We start from the raw sequence: 19,984 nt of genomic DNA on the forward strand, positions 1-19,984 counted from the left end.
TATATATATATATATATATATATATATATATATATATATATATATATATATTTTCCCGGGGGATAGGGGAAAAAGAATACTTCCCACGTGTTGTCTGCGTGTCGTGAAAGGCGACTAAAAGGGGAGGGAGCAGGGGGCTGGAAATCCTCCCCTCCGCTTATTTACTTTCCCAAAAGAAGAGAGAAGAGGGTCAAGTGAGGATTTTCCCTCTTAAGCTCAGTCCTCTGTTTTTAACGCTACCTCGCTAATGCGGAAAACAGCGAATATAAGTATATATATTCCATCAGCCCAACAGCAAAGAATCGAACCCGGGACCTTTTGTGTGGTAGTTGGGAACGCTTACCACTCAACTGCGATTGCCCCTCATAGGAAATGACTGTTCGATTACTAGTAATCGAAAACCCTTCGTCTCACATCCATGAGCAACGGGGTCTAGACAGGCCAAATCCCATCAGGTTCACATTACCAGTAGTTAGATTTTTACAGATCTTGCAGTCAAACGCAAAGGTATAAGAACACAAATATAGTGCATATGAACGAGCACTTTTATCGAACACAATGCCCTCCAACAGAAAAGATTCGAATCCGGGACCTCATGCGTGGTAGATGGGAACGCTAACCGCTCAGATATGATCACCCCTAATAACTAATCATGATCGATTATATATATATATATATATATATATATATATATATATATATATATATATATATATATATATATATATGTATGTATATATATATATCATCCCTGGGGATAGGGGAGAAAGAATACTTCCCACGTATTCCCTGCGTGTCGTAGAAGGCGACTAAAATGGGAGGGAGCGGGGGGCTGGAAATCCTCCCCTCTCAATTTTTTTTAATTTTCCAAAAGAAGGAACAGAGAAGGGGACCAGGTGAGGATATTCCCTCAATGGCCCAGTCCTCTGTTCTTAACGCTACCTCGCTAACGCAGGAAATGGCGAATAGTTTAAAATATATATATATATATATATATCATACAAAGCTCCAACAGCCAGGATCGAACCTGGGACCCCTTGTGCAAGAGGCAGGCATGCTAACCGCTAGGCTAAGGGACTGTATAATAGGAAACAACTATTCGAAATACTAAGTACTCGAATACCCTTCGTCTCACAATGGTGAGCAACGGGGTCTATCGGTTGTTTCCGAACAGAACACATAGCCAGCTGATAGCGTTTTACCGAACCTGACTGTACAACGCGGAGTTATATGAATACGAATAAAGTGTATATGAACGCGCACCTTCATAGAACATACAAAGCTCCAACAGCCAGGATCGAACCTGGGACCCCTTGTGCAAGAGGCAGGCATGCTAACCGCTAGGCTAAGGGACTGTATAATGGGTGCGCGTTCATATACACTTTATTCGTGTATATATATATATATATATATATATATATATATATATATATATATATATATAAACGATTCTCTTACATTTCTCAGGGAGACAAATTCAGGTAAATAGTCTAGCTGAGCAATAAAAGAGAATCGTTAGACCCGTTGAAAACATCAATACGAAACTGATCAATCCTGAACTGTCAACTTGAATGAAACATGTTCGAGAGATCTGCCTCGGTATAAATGTACACGTACATAGGTGCCTGTAGACTGGCAGAATCCATGTATGGTGTCACTGTATAAAGGCAAGGGGATCAGAGGTGAGTGTACCTTGTAAGTTATAAGAGTGGTGATTAAGTTGGGTAGTGTGATGCACAAAGCATCGGACTGGGAAGGAGCAGTGTGGTTTCATTGGCACATGATGTATGAATCAGGCATTTGCTTTGAATAATGTGTGAGAAATAAGAGAAACAAGGATTTGTACCCGTATGAATCTGGAGAGAGCATATGACAGGGTTGATGTGTGCGAGTAGGTAGAGACGTACATGGGTGTTGTTTCAAGGTGAAGGCGAGTGTGTGGCAGGGGAGTGTGATATCACCATGGTGTTCAGTCTCATTATGGATGAGGTGGTGGGGGAGGTGAATGCAAGGGTTTTGGAGAAAGGAGCAGGTATGCAATCTTCGAGGTTGGGGGTTGGGACTGGGGGTTAGGAGGTGTCAGTTGTTGCTTGTGACGATACGTCGCAGGTGGGAGATTCTAGTTATGTGCTGCAGAAGATGGTGTCTGAATTTTTTAGTCTGTGAAAGGAGAAAGCTGTGAGCAAATGTAAATAAAAGCTGTTGTTGGTTCTATAGTGAAAAGAAACTGGTCAATAGAAGCGTAAATTTTAATGGAAAGACTAGAAATAGGTGAAATGTTTTGGATATCTGAGACCGGATATGGCAGCGAATGGAATCATGGGAAATACAGCGAGTCATTGAGTCTTGGGAATGTTTGGAAAGATAGCTCACTTTCTTTTAGGGCAAAGATGGATATGTTTGGTGGTATAGTAGTCTCGACGTTTGCTGTATGGTTGAGACGTGGACCTTACACAAAAGTGTAAAAAGGGTGGATATTGTTGGTGATAGAATTGTGTGGTGTAAGGAAGACTGATCAAATAAAGAGTGATACCACAAGAGAGAGGTGTGGCAATAAGATGAGTAAGGGAAGGATGATTAAGAGGGCATACATGTCAGAAGTAGAATGGGCAAGGCATATGGGAAACCAAGGAGGTGAAAGGATGGACATGGAGTGAAAGATGCTTTGATGGCTCGGGGCCTCAGCATACAGGAGGGTCCAAGGTATGCAAAGGACAGAACGAACTGGAATGATGTGATTTCCATGGCTGGGCTGTAACAGGGTATATGAAGTGATAGGAGAAAACTGTGGAAAGGTCCGCAGGACTTAATTGGGGATAGGTGGCTGTGGTTTCGGTATATCATACAGGACAGTTAGAAAGTGGATGCAAGCGAATTCGGCTTTTTTTTTCGTTTTTTTTTTTTTTTTTTAGCTATCTCGCTAACAGAAGAAATGGCGAACATGAATGAAATTCATATATAGCTAATAGTTCTCTTTGACACCTGGATTTTACATCAATAAATCCGTTGTCCTGAAAGTAAATATTTGGTGAGCTTTGTTGATGTTATTCACTTCTAATTTCTTTCACCCTCGATCAAGGTGCCTATTCTAATAACTTATATGCCCTACTTATTTCTGCGCGTGCGCAAAAAGTTGGTGGCCAAAACATTAATCATGGCTGCTAAATCAGCTATGAATAACTTATTACAAATCTTTGAATTGTGATATATATATATATATATATATATATATATATATATATATATATATATATATATATATATATATATATATATATATTTTCTTTCTTTTAAACTATTCGCCATTTCCCGCGTTAGCGAGGTAGCGTTAAGAACAGAGGACTGGGCCTTTTTTGGAATATCCTCACCTGGCCCCCTCTGTTCCTTCTTTTGGAAAATTAAAAAAAAAAAAAAAAACGAGAGGGGAGGATTTCCAGCCCACCGCTCCCTCCCCTTTTAGTCGCCTTCTTCGACACGCAGGGAATACGTGGGAAGTATTCTTAATCCCCTATTCCCAGGGATATATATATATATATATATATATATATATATATATATATATATATATATATATATATATATATATATATTAGAAAGGATCACAATTTTGCGAGTGATCAAGATATTCCCATGAGTCCACGGGGAAAATGAAACACGAAAAAGTCTCAAGTGCACTTTCGTGTAATAATCACATCATCAGGGGAGACACAAGAGAGAAATATAACAGTCAGTTGATTTACATCGAAGAGGCGAAGCTAGGACGCCATTTGGTAAACATGTGATTGTCCAAAACATACAACGAGCGTTTATAAACTTATTATACAAATCTTATCAACAATAAAGTTATCTAATTTGTATAGACCATCACTAATATTAAGATTATAATTCTTTGTGTATTTAATAACAGAAGATTCAATGATATTTCTCGTGATAAATTTTTTTGTTGGTCAGGATGGTAAGGATCTTTCTGTTAGACTTAAGCAACATATAGTACAAGAACGGGACAAGAATCAAATGCCTTGTTTAATCATGTGAAAAACTATGATCATTGTATTGACTAGTGTAACACCATCTCAGTTGTTAACTCTAAATCTAAAAAACCAAGAGAAATATCATTGAATCTTCTATCATTAAATACACAAAGAATTATAATCTTAATATTAGTGATGGTCTATACAAATTAGATAACTTCATTGTTGATAAGATTTGTAAAATGATAAGTTTATGAACGCTCGTTGTATGTTTTGGACAATCACGTTTACCAAATGGCGTCCTAGCTTCGTCTCTTCGACGTGTATCAACTGATTGTTATATTTCTCTCTTGTGTCTCCCCTGATGATGTGATTATTACACGAAAGTGCACTTGAGAAGTTATCGTGTTTCATTTTCCCCGTGGACTCATAGGAATATATATATATATATATATATATATATATATATATATATATATATATATATATATATATATATATATATATATATATATTCTTTTCTTTCTTTCATACTATTCGCCATTTCCCGCATTAGCGAGGTAGCGTTGAGAACAGAGGACTGGGCCCTTGAGGGAATATCCTCACCTGGGCCCCTTCTCTGTTCCCTCTTTTGGAAAATTAAAAAAAAAAAGTGAGAGGGGAGGATTTCCAGCCCCCCGCTCCCTCCCTTTTTAGTCGCCTTCTACGACACGCAGGGAATACGTGGGAAGTATTCTTTCTCCCCTATCCCCTATATATATATATATATATATATATATATATATATATATATATATATATATATATATATATATATTTGCTTTGTCGGTCTCCCGCGTTTGCGAGGTAGCGCAAGGAAACAGACGAAAGAAATGGCCCAACCCACCCCCATACACATGTCTTGATTCAATCCACTGACAGCACGTCAACCCCGGTATACCACATCGCTCCAATTCACTCTATTCTTTGCCCTCCTTTCACCCTCCTGCATGTTCAGGCCCCGATCACACAAAATCTTTTCACTCCATCTTTCCACCTCCAATTTGGTCTCCCTCTTCTCCTCGTTCCCTCCACCTCCGACACATATATCCTCTTGGTCAATCTTTCCTCACTCATTCTCTCCATGTGACCAAACCATTTCAAAACACCCTCTTCTGCTCTCTCAACCACGCTCTTTTTATTTCCACACATCTCTCTTACCCTTACGTTACTTACTCGATCAAACCACCTCACACCACACATTGTCCTCAAACATCTCATTTCCAGCACATCCATCCTCCTACGCACAACTCTATCCATAGTCCACGCCTCGCAACCATACAACATTGTTGGAACCACTATTCCTTCAAACATACCCATTTTTGCTTTCCGAGATAATGTTCTCGACTTCCACACATTCTTCAAGGCTCCCAGAATTTTCGCCCCCTCCCCCACCCTATGATCCACTTCCGCTTCCATGGTTCCATCCGCTGCCAGATCCACTCCCAGATATCTAAAACACTTCACTTCCTCCAGTTTTTCTCCATTCAAACTCACCTCCCAATTGAATTGACCCTCAACCCTACTGTACCTAATAACCTTGCTCTTATTCACATTTACTCTTAACTTTCTTCTTTCACACACTTTACAAAACTCAGTCACCAGCTTCTGCAGTTTCTCACATGAATCAGCCACCAGCGCTGTATCATCAGCGAACAACAACTGACTCACTTCCCAAGCTCTCTCATCCCCAACAGACTTCATACTTGCCCCTCTTTCCAAAACTCTTGCATTCACCTCCCTAACAACCCCATCCACAAACAAATTAAACAACCATGGAGACATCACACACCCCTGCCGCAAACCTACATTCACTGAGAACCAATCACTTTCCTCTCTTCCTACACGTACACATGCCTTACATCCTCGATAAAAACTTTTCACTGCTTCTAACAACTTGCCTCCCACACCATATATTCTTAATACCTTCCACAGAGCATCTCTATCAACTCTATCATATGCCTTCTCCAGATCCATAAATGCTACATACAAATCCATTTGCTTTTCTAAGTATTTCTCACATACATTCTTCAAAGCAAACACCTGATCCACACATCCTCTACCACTTCTGAAACCACACTGCTCTTCCCCAATCTGATGCTCTGTACATGCCTTCACCCTCTCAATCAATACCCTCCCATATAATTTGCCAGGAATACTCGACAAACTTATACCTCTGTAATTTGAGCACTCACTCTTATCCCCTTTGCCTTTGTACAATGGCACTATGCACGCATTCCGCCAATCCTCAGGCACCTCACCATGAGTCATACATACATTAAATAACCTTACCAACCAGTCAACAATACAGTCACCCCCTTTTTTAATAAATTCCACTGCAATACCATCCAAACCTGCTGCCTTGCCGGCTTTCATCTTCCGCAAAGCTTTTACTACCTCTTCTCTGTTTACCAACTCATTTTCCCTAACCCTCGCACTTTGCACACCACCTCGACCAAAACACCCTATATCTGCCACTCTATCATCAAACTCATTCAACAAACCTTCAAAATACTCACTCCATCTCCTTCTCACATCACCACTATATATATATATATATATATATATAGCCTCGAAGGCTCAGACTGGTGTGTCTAAATGTGTGTGGATGTAACCAAGATGTGAAAAAAGGAGAGATAGGTAGTATGTTTGAGGAAAGGAACCTGGATGTTTTGGCTCTGAGTGAAACGAAGCTCAAGGGTAAAGGGGAAGAGTGGTTTGGGAATGTCTTCGGAGTAAAGTCAAGGGTTAGTGAGAGGATAAGAGCAAGGGAAGGAGTAGCAGTACTCCTGAAACAGGAGTTGTGGGAGTATGTGATAGAATGTAAGAAAGTAAATTCTCGATTAATATGGGTAAAACTGAAAGTTGATGGAGAGAGATGGGTGATTACTGGTGCATATGCACCTGGGCATGAGAAGAAAGATCATGAGAGGCAAGTGTTTTGGGAGCAGCTGAATGAGTGTGTTAGTGGTTTTGATGCACGAGACCGGGTTATAGTGATGGGTGATTTGAATGCAAAGGTGAGTAATGTGGCAGTTGAGGGAATAATTGGTATACATGGGGTGTTCAGTATTATAAATGGAAATGGTGAAGAGCTTGTAGATTTATGTGCTGAAAAAGGACTGGTGATTGGGAATACCTGGTTTAAAAAGCGAGATATACATAAGTATACGTATGTAAGTAGGAGAGATGGCCAGAGAGCATTATTGGATTACGTGTTAATTGACAGGCGCACGAAAGAGAGACTTTTGGATGTTAATGTGCTGAGAGGTGCAACTGGAGGGATGTCTGATCATTATCTTGTGGAGGCTAAGGTGAAGATTTGTATGGGTTTTCAGAAAAGAAGAGTGAATGTTGGGGTGAAGAGGGTGGTGAGAGTAAGTGAGCTTGGGAAGGAGACTTGTGTGAGGAAGTACCAGGAGAGACTGAGTACAGAATGGAAAAAGGTGAGAACAATGGAAGTAAGGGGAGTGGGGGAGGAATGGGATGTATTTAGGGAATCAGTGATGGATTGCGCAAAAGATGCTTGTGGCATGAGAAGAGTGGGAGGTGGGTTGATTAGAAAGGGTAGTGAGTGGTGGGATGAAGAAGGAAGATTATCAGTGAAAGAGGAGAGAAGCATTTGGACGATTTTTGCAGGGAAAAAATGCAATTGAGTGGGAGATGTATAAAAGAAAGAGACAGGAGGTCAAGAGAAAGGTGCAAGAGGTGAAAAAGAGGGCAAATGAGAGTTGGGGTGAGAGAGTATCATTAAATTTTAGGGAGAATAAAAAGATGTTCTGGAAGGAGGTAAATAAAGTGCGTAAGACAAGGGAGCAAATGGGAACTTCAGTGAAGGGCGCAAATGGGGAGGTGATAACAAGTAGTGGTGATGTGAGAAGGAGATGGAGTGAGTATTTTGAAGGTTTGTTGAATGTGTTTGATGATAGAGTGGCATAGAGGGTGTTTTGGTCGAGGTGGTGTGCAAAGTGAGAGGGTTAGGGAAAATGATTTGGTAAACAGAGAAGAGGTAGTAAAAGCTTTGCGGATGATGAAAGCCGGCAAGGCAGCAGGTTTGGATGGTATTGCAGTGGAATTTATTAAAAAAGGGGGTGACTGTATTGTTGACTGGTTGGTAAGGTTATTTAATGTATGTATGACTCACGGTGAGGTGCCTGAGGATTGGCGGAATGCGTGCATAGTGCCATTGTACAAAGGCAAAGGGGATAAGAGTGAGTGCTCAAATTACAGAGGTATAAGTTTGTTGAGTATTCCTGGTAAATTATATGGGAGGGTATTGATTGAGAGGGTGAAAGCATGTACAGAGCATCAGATTGGGGAAGAGCAGTGTGGTTTCAGAAGTGGTAGAGGATGTGTGGATCAGGTGTTTGCTTTGAAGAATGTATGTGAGAAATACTTAGAAAAGCAAATGGATTTGTATGTAGCATTTATGGATCTGGAGAAGGCATATGATAGAGTTGATAGAGATGCTCTGTGGAAGGTATTAAGAATATATGGTGTGGGAGGCAAGTTGTTAGAAGCAGTGAAAAGTTTTTATCGAGGATGTAAGGCATGTGTACGTGTAGGAAGAGAGGAAAGTGATTGGTTCTCAGTGAATGTAGGTTTGCGGCAGGGGTGTGTGATGTCTCCATGGTTGTTTAATTTGTTTATGGATGGGGTTGTTAGGGAGGTGAATGCAAGAGTTTTGGAAAGAGGGGCAAGTATGAAGTCTGTTGGGGATGAGAGAGCTTGGGAAGTGAGTCAGTTGTTCGCTGATGATACAGCTCTGGTGGCTGATTCATGTGAGAAACTGCAGAAGCTGGTGACTGAGTTTGGTAAAGTGTGTGAAAGAAGAAAGTTAAGAGTACATGTGAATAAGAGCAAGGTTATTAGGTACAGTAGGGTTGAGGGTCAAGTCAATTGGGAGGTGAGTTTGAATGGAGAAAAACTGGAGGAAGTGAAGTGTTTTAGATATCTGGGAGTGGACCTGGCAGCGGATGGAATCATGGAAGCAGAAGTGGATCATAGGGTGGGGGAGGGGGCGAAAATTTTGGGGGCCTTGAAGAATGTGTGGAAGTCGAGAACATTATCTCGGAAAGCAAAAATGAGTATGTTTGAAGGAATAGTGGTTCCAACAATGTTGTATGGTTGCGAGGCGTGGGCTATGGATAGAGTTGGGCGCAGGAGGATGGATGTGCTGGAAATGAGATGTTTGAGGACAATGTGTGGTGTGAGGTGGTTTGATCGAGTAAGTAACGTAAGGGTAAGAGAGATGTGTGGAAATAAAAAGAGCGTGGTTGAGAGAGCAGAAGAGGGTGTTTTGAAATGGTTTGGGCACATGGAGAGAATGAGTGAGGAAAGATTGACCAAGAGGATATATGTGTCGGAGGTGGAGGGAACGAGGAGAAGAGGGAGACCAAATTGGAGGTGGAAAGATGGAGTGAAAAAGATTTTGTGTGATCGGGGCCTGAACATGCAGGAGGGTGAAAGGAGGGCAAGGAATAGAGTGAATTGGAGCGATGTGGTATACCGGGGTTGACGTGCTGTCAGTGGATTGAATCGGGGCATGTGAAGCGTCTGGGGTAAACCATGGAAAGCTGTGTAGGTATGTATATTTTGCGTGTGTGGACGTATGTATATACATGTGTATGGGGGTGGGTTGGGCCATTTCTTTCGTCTGTTTCCTTGCGCTACCTCGCAAACGCGGGAGACAGCGACAAAGCAAACAAAAAAAAAAAAAAAAAGTACGCAAAAGCCTAACAAAACTTTTTTGACGGACAGATGGTCTGACATGTTTCTGCTGAAGATATTTATCTATAACTGATACAGACACCCAGGAGTTTCACCAAAGAACTAAAAGCATAGAAGTTTCTTGAAGCCTATTTCGAAACCGTGTTGCAAAAGTAAACAAACATGCAAAATATATTTAAGGTACCAACTATATTGATACTTTGTGCATTTGAGTTATGCCCTAGCATACACTTGACAAGCAGACTTACAAATACTGTAACAATTAACTTGAATGACAAACTTGAATACTAACCAAAACTACCTAGCTGAGGAAATGAATTCCATGTACTCTCACGTCACTGTCTGGGCCAAGTTTAACATCTTCTGAGTTGCTGGCTGCCAAGCAAAGTCTGTAGCCGTTAAGAAGACAACTGAAACACATTTGAATACGTACTTTGCCGACTGGCACATTCGATAACTCTACAATTGTTCATAATGTAAAACGTAAATATCAAAAGACTTTACATAGAAACCGCTAAATACCTCGAAAAATAGTAAAAACCCAGAGGTACACACTTCTATGTTGTACTACCCACCATTTCAGAGGAATCACGTTGTATCACTACTGAATAAAATTGTTTGGATTATTGGCTAATTAGCTTAGCTTATAGGTCATGCTTTCCTTTCACAATTTTTCTATATCATCACTATTATTATTATTATCATCATTATTATTAAATGCCAATCCCGCCTAAAGAGAAGTGACAATTATCAATGACAATAATAGCAAATGTTTACTACAAGTTTATATTTACATACGACATCCCATTTTCTACGATTCCCACTGAGCTACCTATATAGACACTTCGTAAAAGCCTCACAATAGTTTTAACAGTATTCTCCGCGGGTTTCACAGTAATGTATAATGTACAGTGGGAAGAGAGTTAGGATTTAGATACTTGCTTTTGAGATTATTCACTAAAAGGTGACATTTCTTAAGGTTTGGTTCGAAGTAGGTAAAACATTTACTGTTAAGCGAGCAAAACTTGACATAACGCAAGTTATCACTGGAAGAAAGTTTGCACAATTTACCTATACACGCCCTGGACAGGTTCTGGCAGCGGTTTACGCTGTTCGCTCTAATGGTGATCTGTTGGGTGATGGAGGTCATCTCATGGATGGTTGGACCCGCCGACTCAGAACTTTGGTATGTACCCCACACCACATATTGTCCTCAAACATCTCATTTCCAGCACATCCACCCTCCTCGGCACAACTCTCTCCATAGCCCACGCCTCGCAACCATATATCATTGCTGGAACCACTATTCCTTCAAACATACCCATTTTTGCTTTCCGAGATAATGTTCTCGACTTCCACACATTCTTCAACGCTCCCAGAACTTTTGCCCCCTCCCCCACCCTATGATTCACTTCCGCTTCCATGGTTACATCCTCTGCCACATCCTCTCCCAGATATCTAAAACATTTCACTTCCTCCAGTTTTTTCCATTCAAACTTACCTCCCAATTGACTTGCCCCGCAACCCTACTGTACCTAATAACCTTGCTCTTATTCACATTTACTCTCAGCTTTCTTCTTTCACACACTTTACCAAACTCAGTCACCAGCTTCTGCAGTTTCTCACACGAATCAGCCACCAGAGCTGTATCATCAGCGAACAACTGACTCACTTCCCAAGCTCTCTCATCCACAACAGACTGCATACTTGCCCCTCTTTCCAAAACTCTTGCATTTACCTCCCTAGCAACCCCATCCATAAACAAATCAAACAACCATGGAGACATCACACACCCCTGCCGCAGACCTACATTCACTGAGAACCAATCACTTTCCTCTCTTCCTACACGTACGCATGCCTTATATCCTCGATATAAACATTTCACTGCTTCTAACAACTTGCCTCCCACACCATATATTCTTAATCTTAATACCTTCCGCAGAGCATCTCTATCAACTCTATCATATGCCTTCTCTAGATCATTAAATGCTACATACAAATCCATTTGCATTTCTAAGTATTTCTCACATACATTCTTCAAAGCAAACACCTGATCCACACATCGTCTACCACTTCTGAAACCACATTGCTCTTCCCCAATCTGATGCTCTTTACATGTCTTCACCCTCTCAATCAATACCCTCCCATATAATTTACCAGGAATACTCAACAAACTTATACCTCTGTAATTTGAGCACTCACTTTTATCTCCTTTGCCTTTATACAATGGCACTATGCAAGCATTCTGCCAATCCTCAGGCACCTCACCATGAGTCATACATACATTAAATAACCTTACCAACCAGTCAAAAATACAGTCACCCCTTTTTTAACAAATTCCACTACAGTACCATCCAAACCTGCTGCCTTGCCAGCTTTCAGCTTCCGCAAAGCTTTTACTACCTCTTCTCTGTTTACCAAATATATATAATATATCTTTCTTTCAAACTATTCGCCATTTCCCGTGTTAGCAAGGTAGCGTTAAGAACAGAGGACTGGGCCTCCGAGGGAATATCCTCACCTGGCCGCCTCCTTTGTTCCTTCTTTTGGATAATTAAAAAAACAATGAGAGGGGAGGATTTCCAGCCCCCAGCTCCCTCCCCTTTTAGTCGCCTTCTATGACACGCAGGGAATACGTGGGAAGTATTCTTTCTCACCTATCCCCAGGGATATATATATATATATATATATATATATATATATAGGTGTTTCCTCAGGGGCCTAGTCCTCTGTTCTTAACGCTACATCACTAATGCGGGAAATGGCGAATAGTTAGAAGAAAAAATATATATATATATATATATATATATATATATATATATATATATATATATATATATATATATATATATTTTCATACTATTCGCCATTTCCCGCGATAGCGAGGTAGCGTTAAAAACAGAGGACTGGGCCTTTGAGGGAATATCCTCACCTGGCCCTCTTCTCTGTTCCTTCTTTTGGAAAAATTAAAAAAAAAAAAGAAAAAAAAATACGCGGGGAGGATTTCCAGACCCCCACTCCCTTCCCTTTTAGTCATCTTCTACGACACGCAGGGAATACGTGGGAAGTATTCTTTTTCCCCTATCCCGAGGGAAATATATATATATATATATATATATATATATATATATATATATATATATATATATATATATATATATATATATATATATTATACTTTTATATATATTTATTATACTTTGTCGCTGTCTCCCGCGTTTGCGAGGTAGCGCAAGGAAACAGACGAAAGAAATGGCCCAACCCCCCCCCCCCATACACATGTATATACATACGTCCACACACGCAAATATACATACCTACACAGCTTTCCATGGTTTACCCCAGACGCTTCACATGCCTTGATTCAATCCACTGACAGCACGTCAACCCCGGTATACCACATTGCTCCAATTCACTCTATTCCTTGCCCTCCTGCATGTTCAGGCCCCGATCACACAAAATCTTTTTCACTCCATCTTTCCACCTCCAATTTGGTCTCCCTCTTCTCCTCGTTCCCTCCACCTCCGACGCATATATCCTCTTGGTCAATCTTTCCTCACTCATTCTCTCCATGTGCCCAAACCACTTCAAAACACCCTCTTCTGCTCTCTCAACCACGCTCTTTTTATTTCCACACATCTCTCTTACCCTTATGTTACTCACTCGATCAAACCACCTCACACCACACATTGTCCTCAAACATCTCATTTCCAGCACATCCATCCTCCTGCGCACAACTCTATCCATAGCCCATGCCTCGCAACCATACAACATTGTTGGAACCACTATTCCTTCAAACATACCCATTTTTGCTTTCCGAGATAATGTTCTCGACTTCCACACATTCTTCAAGGCTCCCAGAATTTTCGCCCCCTCCCCCACCCTATGATCCACTTCCGCTTCCATGGTTCCATCCGCTGCCAGATCCACTCCCAGATATCTAAAACACTTCACTTCCTCCAGTTTTTCTCCATTCAAACTCACCTCCCAATTGACTTGACCCTCAACCCTACTGTACCTAATAACCTTGCTCTTATTCACATTTACTCTTAACTTTCTTCTTCACACACTTTACCAAACTCAGTCACCAGCTTCTGCAGTTTCTCACATGAATCAGCCACCAGCGCTGTATCATCAGCGAACAACAACTGACTCACTTCCCAAGCTCTCTCATCCCCAACAGACTTCATACTTGCCCCTCTTTCCAAAACTCTTGCATTTACCTCCCTAACAACCCCATCCATAAACAAATTAAACAACCATGGAGACATCACACACCCCTGCTGCAAACCTACATTCACCGAGAACCAATCACTTTCCTCTCTTCCTACACGTACACATGCCTTACATCCTCGATAAAAACTTTTCACTGCTTATAACAACTTGCCTCCCACACCATATATTCTTAATACCTTCCACAGAGCATCTCTATGAACTCTATCATATGCCTTCTCCAGATCCATAAATGCTACATACAAATCCATTTGCTTTTCTAAGTATTTCTCACATACATTCTTCAAAGCAAACACCTGATCCACACATCCTCTACCACTTCTGAAACCACACTGCTCTTCCCCAATCTGATGCTCTGTACATGCCTTCACCCTCTCAATCAATACCCTCCCATATAATTTACCATATATATATATATATATATATATATATATATATATATATATATATATATATATATATATATATATATATACATATATCAGTGCGCGTTCATATGCACTTTATTCGTGTATATATATATATATCCCTGGGGATAGGGGAGAAAGAATACTTCCCACGTATTCCCTGCGTGTCGTAGAAGGCGACTAAAAGGGGAGGGAGCGGGGGGCTGGAAATCCTCCCCTCTCACTTTTTTTTTTAATTTTCCAAAAGAGGGAACAGAGAAGGGGCCCAGGTGAGGATATTCCCTCAATGGCCCAGTCCTCTGTTCTCAACGCTACCTCGCTAATGTGGGAAATGGCGAATAGTATGAAAGAAAGAAAGAAAAGAATATATATATATATTTTATATTTTTTTCGCTGTCTCTTGCGTTTGCGAGGTAGCGCAAGGAAACAGACGAAAGAAATGGCCCAACCCACCCCCATACACATGTATATACATGCACGTCCACACACGCAAATATACATACCTACACAGCTTTCCATGGTTTACCCCAGACGCTTCACATGCCCTGATTCAATCCACTGGCAGCACATCAACCCCGGTATACCACATCGATCCAATTCACTCTATTCCTTGCCCTCCTTTCACCCTCCTGCATGTTCAGGCCCCGATCACTCAAAATCTTTTTCACTCCATCTTTCCACCTAAAATTTGTTCTCTCCACTTCTCCTCGTTCCCTCCACCTCCGACGCATATATCCTCTTGGTCAATCTTTCCTCACTCATTCTCTCCATGTGCCCAAACCACTTCAAAACACCCTCTTCTGCTCTCTCAACCACGCTCTTTTTATTTCCACACATCTCTCTTACCCTTATGTTACTCACTCGATCAAACCACCTCACACCACACATTGTCCTCAAACATCTCATTTCCAGCACATCCATCCTCCTGCGCACAACTCTATCCATAGCCCACGCCTCGCAACCATACAACATTGTTGGAACCACTATTCCTTCAAACATGCCCATTTTTGCTTTCCGAGATAATGTTCTCGACTTCCACACATTCTTCAAGGCTCCCAGGATTTTTGCCCCCTCCCCCAGCCTATGATCCACTTCCGCTTCCATGGTTCCATCCGCTGCCAGATCCACTCCCAAATATCTAAAACACTTTACTTCCTCCAGTTTTTCTACATTCAAACTTACCTCCCAATTGACTTGACCCTCAACCATACTGTACCTAATAACCTTGCTCTTATTCACATTTACTCTTAACTTTCTTCTTCACACACTTTACCAAACTCAGTCACCAGCTTCTGCAGTTTCTCACATGAATCAGCCACCAGCGCTGTATCATCAGCGAACAACAACTGACTCACTTCCCAAGCTCTCTCATCCCCAACAGACTTCATACTTGCCCCTCTTTCCAAAACTCTTGCATTTACCTCCCTAACAACCCCATCCATAAACAAATTAAACAACCATGGAGACATCACACACCCCTGCTGCAAACCTACATTCACCGAGAACCAATCACTTTCCTCTCTTCCTACACGTACACATGCCTTACATCCTCGATAAAAACTTTTCACTGCTTATAACAACTTGCCTCCCACACCATATATTCTTAATACCTTCCACAGAGCATCTCTATGAACTCTATCATATGCCTTCTCCAGATCCATAAATGCTACATACAAATCCATTTGCTTTTCTAAGTATTTCTCACATACATTCTTCAAAGCAAACACCTGATCCACACATCCTCTACCACTTCTGAAACCACACTGCTCTTCCCCAATCTGATGCTCTGTACATGCCTTCACCCTCTCAATCAATACCCTCCCATATAATTTACCATATATATATATATATATATATATATATATATATATATATATATATATATATATATATATATATATATATACATATATCAGTGCGCGTTCATATGCACTTTATTCGTGTATATATATATATATCCCTGGGGATAGGGGAGAAAGAATACTTCCCACGTATTCCCTGCGTGTCGTAGAAGGCGACTAAAAGGGGAGGGAGCGGGGGGCTGGAAATCCTCCCCTCTCACTTTTTTTTTTAATTTTCCAAAAGAGGGAACAGAGAAGGGGCCCAGGTGAGGATATTCCCTCAATGGCCCAGTCCTCTGTTCTCAACGCTACCTCGCTAATGTGGGAAATGGCGAATAGTATGAAAGAAAGAAAGAAAAGAAATATATATATATATATATATTTTTTCCGCTGTCTCTTGCGTTTGCGAGGTAGCGCAAGGAAACAGACGAAAGAAATGGCCCAACCCACCCCCATACACATGTATATACATGCACGTCCACACACGCAAATATACATACCTACACAGCTTTCCATGGTTTACCCCAGACGCTTCACATGCCCTGATTCAATCCACTGGCAGCACATCAACCCCGGTATACCACATCGATCCAATTCACTCTATTCCTTGCCCTCCTTTCACCCTCCTGCATGTTCAGGCCCCGATCACTCAAAATCTTTTTCACTCCATCTTTCCACCTAAAATTTGTTCTCCCACTTCTCCTCGTTCCCTCCACCTCCGACACGTATATCCTCTTGGTCAATCTTTCCTCACTCATTCTCTCCATGTGCCCAAACCATTTCAAAACACCCTCTTCTGCTCTCTCAACCACGCTCTTTTTATTTCCACACATCTCTCTTACCCTTATGTTACTTACTCGATCAAACCACCTCACACCACACATTGTCCTCAAACATCTCATTTCCAGCACATCCACCCTCCTGTGCACAACTCTATCCATAGCCCACGCCTCGCAACCATACAACATTGTTGGAACCACTATTCCTTCAAACATGCCCATTTTTGCTTTCCGAGATAATGTTCTCGACTTCCACACATTCTTCAAGGCTCCCAGGATTTTTGCCCCCTCCCCCAGCCTATGATCCACTTCCGCTTCCATGGTTCCATCCGCTGCCAGATCCACTCCCAAATATCTAAAACACTTTACTTCCTCCAGTTTTTCTACATTCAAACTTACCTCCCAATTGACTTGACCCTCAACCATACTGTACCTAATAACCTTGCTCTTATTCACATTTACTCTTAACTTTCTTCTTTCACACACTTTACCAAACTCAGTCACCAGCTTCTGCAGTTTCTCACATGAATCAGCCACCAGTGCTGTATCATCAGCGAACAACAACTGACTCACTTCCCAAGCTCTCTCATCCACAACAGACTTCATACTTGCCCCTCTTTCCAAAACTCTTGCATTCACCTCCCTAACAACCCCATCCATAAACAAATTAAACAACCATATATATATATATATATATATATATATATACATTATCCCTGGGGATAGGGGATTAAGAACACTTCCCACGTATTCCCTGCGTGTTTGAGAAGGCGACTAAAAGGGGGGGAGCGGGGGGCTGGAAATCCTCCCCTCTCATTTTTTTTTTTAATTTTCCAAAAGAAGGAACAGAGGGGGCCAGGTGAGGATATTCCAAAAAAGGTCCAGTCCTCTTTTCTTAACGCTACCTCGCTAACACAGGAAATGGCGAATAGTTTAAAATATATATATATATATATATATATATATATATATATATATATATATATATATATATATATATACATATTACTCTTACTCGCTGTCTCCCGCGTTAGCGAGGTAGCGCAAGGAAGCACACAAAAGAATGGCCCAACCCACCCACATACACATGTATATACATAAACGTTCACACATGCACATACACATACCTATACATTTCAACGTATACATGCATATACATACACAAACATATACATCTATACACCTGTACATATCCATACTTGCTGCCTTCATCCATTCCTGTCACCACCCCCCCACACATGAAATAGCATCCCCTCTCACCAAGCATGCGTGAGGTAGCACCATAAAAAGACAACAAAGGCCACATTTGTTCACACTCAGTCTCTAGCTATTATGTGTAATGAACCAAAACCATAGCTTCCTTTCCACATCCAGGCCCTACAAAACTTGCCATGGTTTACCCCAGACGCTTCACATGCCCTGGTTCAATCCATTGACAGCTTATCCACCACGGTATACCACATTGTTCCAATTCACTCTATTCCTTGCACACCTTTCACCCACCTGTATGTTCTGGCCCAGATCGCTCAAAATATTTTTCATTACATCCTTCCATCTCCAATTTGGTCTCCCACTCTCCTCTTTCCCTCCACCTCTGACACATATATCCTCTTTGTCAATCTTTCCTCACTCATTCTCTCCATGTGACCAAACAATTTCAATACACCCTCTTCTGCTCTCTCCACCATACTCTTTTCATTACCACACATCTTTCTTGCCCTTTCATTAATTACTTGATCAAATCACCTCACACCAAATATTGTCCTCAAACATTTAATTTCCAAACATCCACCCTCCTCCGCATAACTCTATCTATAACCCATGCCTCATAACAATATACCATTCTTAAAACCAGTATTCCTTCAAACATACCCATTTTCGCTCTCCGAGATAACGCTCTCGCTTTCCACACATTCCTCAACACTCCCAAAACCTTCACCTCCTCCCCCACCGTGACTCACTTCTGCTTCCATGGTTCCATCCGCTGCTAAATCCACTCCCACATATCTAAATCACTTCACTTCCTCCAGTTTCTCTCCATTCAATCTTACTTACCAGTAAACTTGTCCCTCAACGCTACTGAACCTAATAACCTTGATCTTATTAACATCTACTCTCAGCTTTCTTCTTCCACACACTTTACCAAACTCAGTCACCAACTTCTGCAGTTTCTCACCTGAATCAGCCACCAGCGCTGTATCATAAGCGAACAATAACTGACTCACTTCCCAAGCCCTCTCCTCCACAACAGACTGCATACTTGCCCCTCTATCCAAAACTCTTGCAGTCACCTCCCTAACAACCTCATCCATAAACAAATTAAACAGCCATGGAGACATCACACCCCCCTACCGCAATCCGACATTCACTGGAAACCAATCACTATCCTCTCTTCCTACTCGTACACATTCCTTACATCCTTGATAAAAACGTTTCACTGCTTCTAACAACTTTCCTCCCACACCATACACTCTTAAAAGCTTCCACAGAGCATCTCTATCAACTCTCTCCAGATCCATATATGCTACATACAAATCCATCTGTTTTTCTAAATATTTCTCACATACATTCTTCAAAGCAAACACCTGATCCACATATCCTCTACCACTTCTGAAACCACACTACTCTTCCCCAATCTAATGCTCTGTACATTCCTTCACCCTCTCAATCAATACCCTCCCATATAATTTCCCAGGAATACTCAACAAATTTATACCTCTGTAATTTGAGCACTCACTTTCATCCCCTTTGCCTTTGTACAATGGCACTATGCAAGCATTCCACCAATGCTCAAGCCCTCACCATGAGTCATACATACATTAAATAACCTTACCAACCAGTCAACAATACAGTCACCCCCCTTTTTAATTAATTCCACTGCAATACCATCCAAACCCGCTGTCTTGCCAGTTTTCATCTTCAACCAAAGCTTTTACTACCTCTTCTCTGTTTACCAAATCATTCTTCCTAACCCTCTCACTTTG

The 19,984-nt window shown here is 41.2% G+C and overlaps 1 protein-coding gene across 4 annotated transcripts in view; it reads left to right on the forward strand.

Moving 5' to 3' along the window:
- LOC139749124 (probable G-protein coupled receptor Mth-like 1) overlaps positions 1-19,984 on the forward strand; it is a 46,328-nt gene that overhangs the window by 22,832 nt on the left and 3,512 nt on the right. For 3 of the 4 annotated variants that reach the window (XM_071662746.1, XM_071662745.1, XM_071662744.1), the window contains one exon: positions 10,831-10,926. In XM_071662746.1, coding sequence (XP_071518847.1) covers positions 10,831-10,926 — 96 coding nt within the window. Of the gene's footprint in view, positions 1-10,830; positions 12,326-19,984 lie in introns of those variants that run through there. The other variant, XM_071662747.1, reaches the window with a different exon arrangement.

The sequence above is a fragment of the Panulirus ornatus genome, chromosome 6 (assembly GCF_036320965.1).
Source record: "Panulirus ornatus isolate Po-2019 chromosome 6, ASM3632096v1, whole genome shotgun sequence".
Taxonomy (NCBI): domain Eukaryota; kingdom Metazoa; phylum Arthropoda; class Malacostraca; order Decapoda; family Palinuridae; genus Panulirus; species Panulirus ornatus.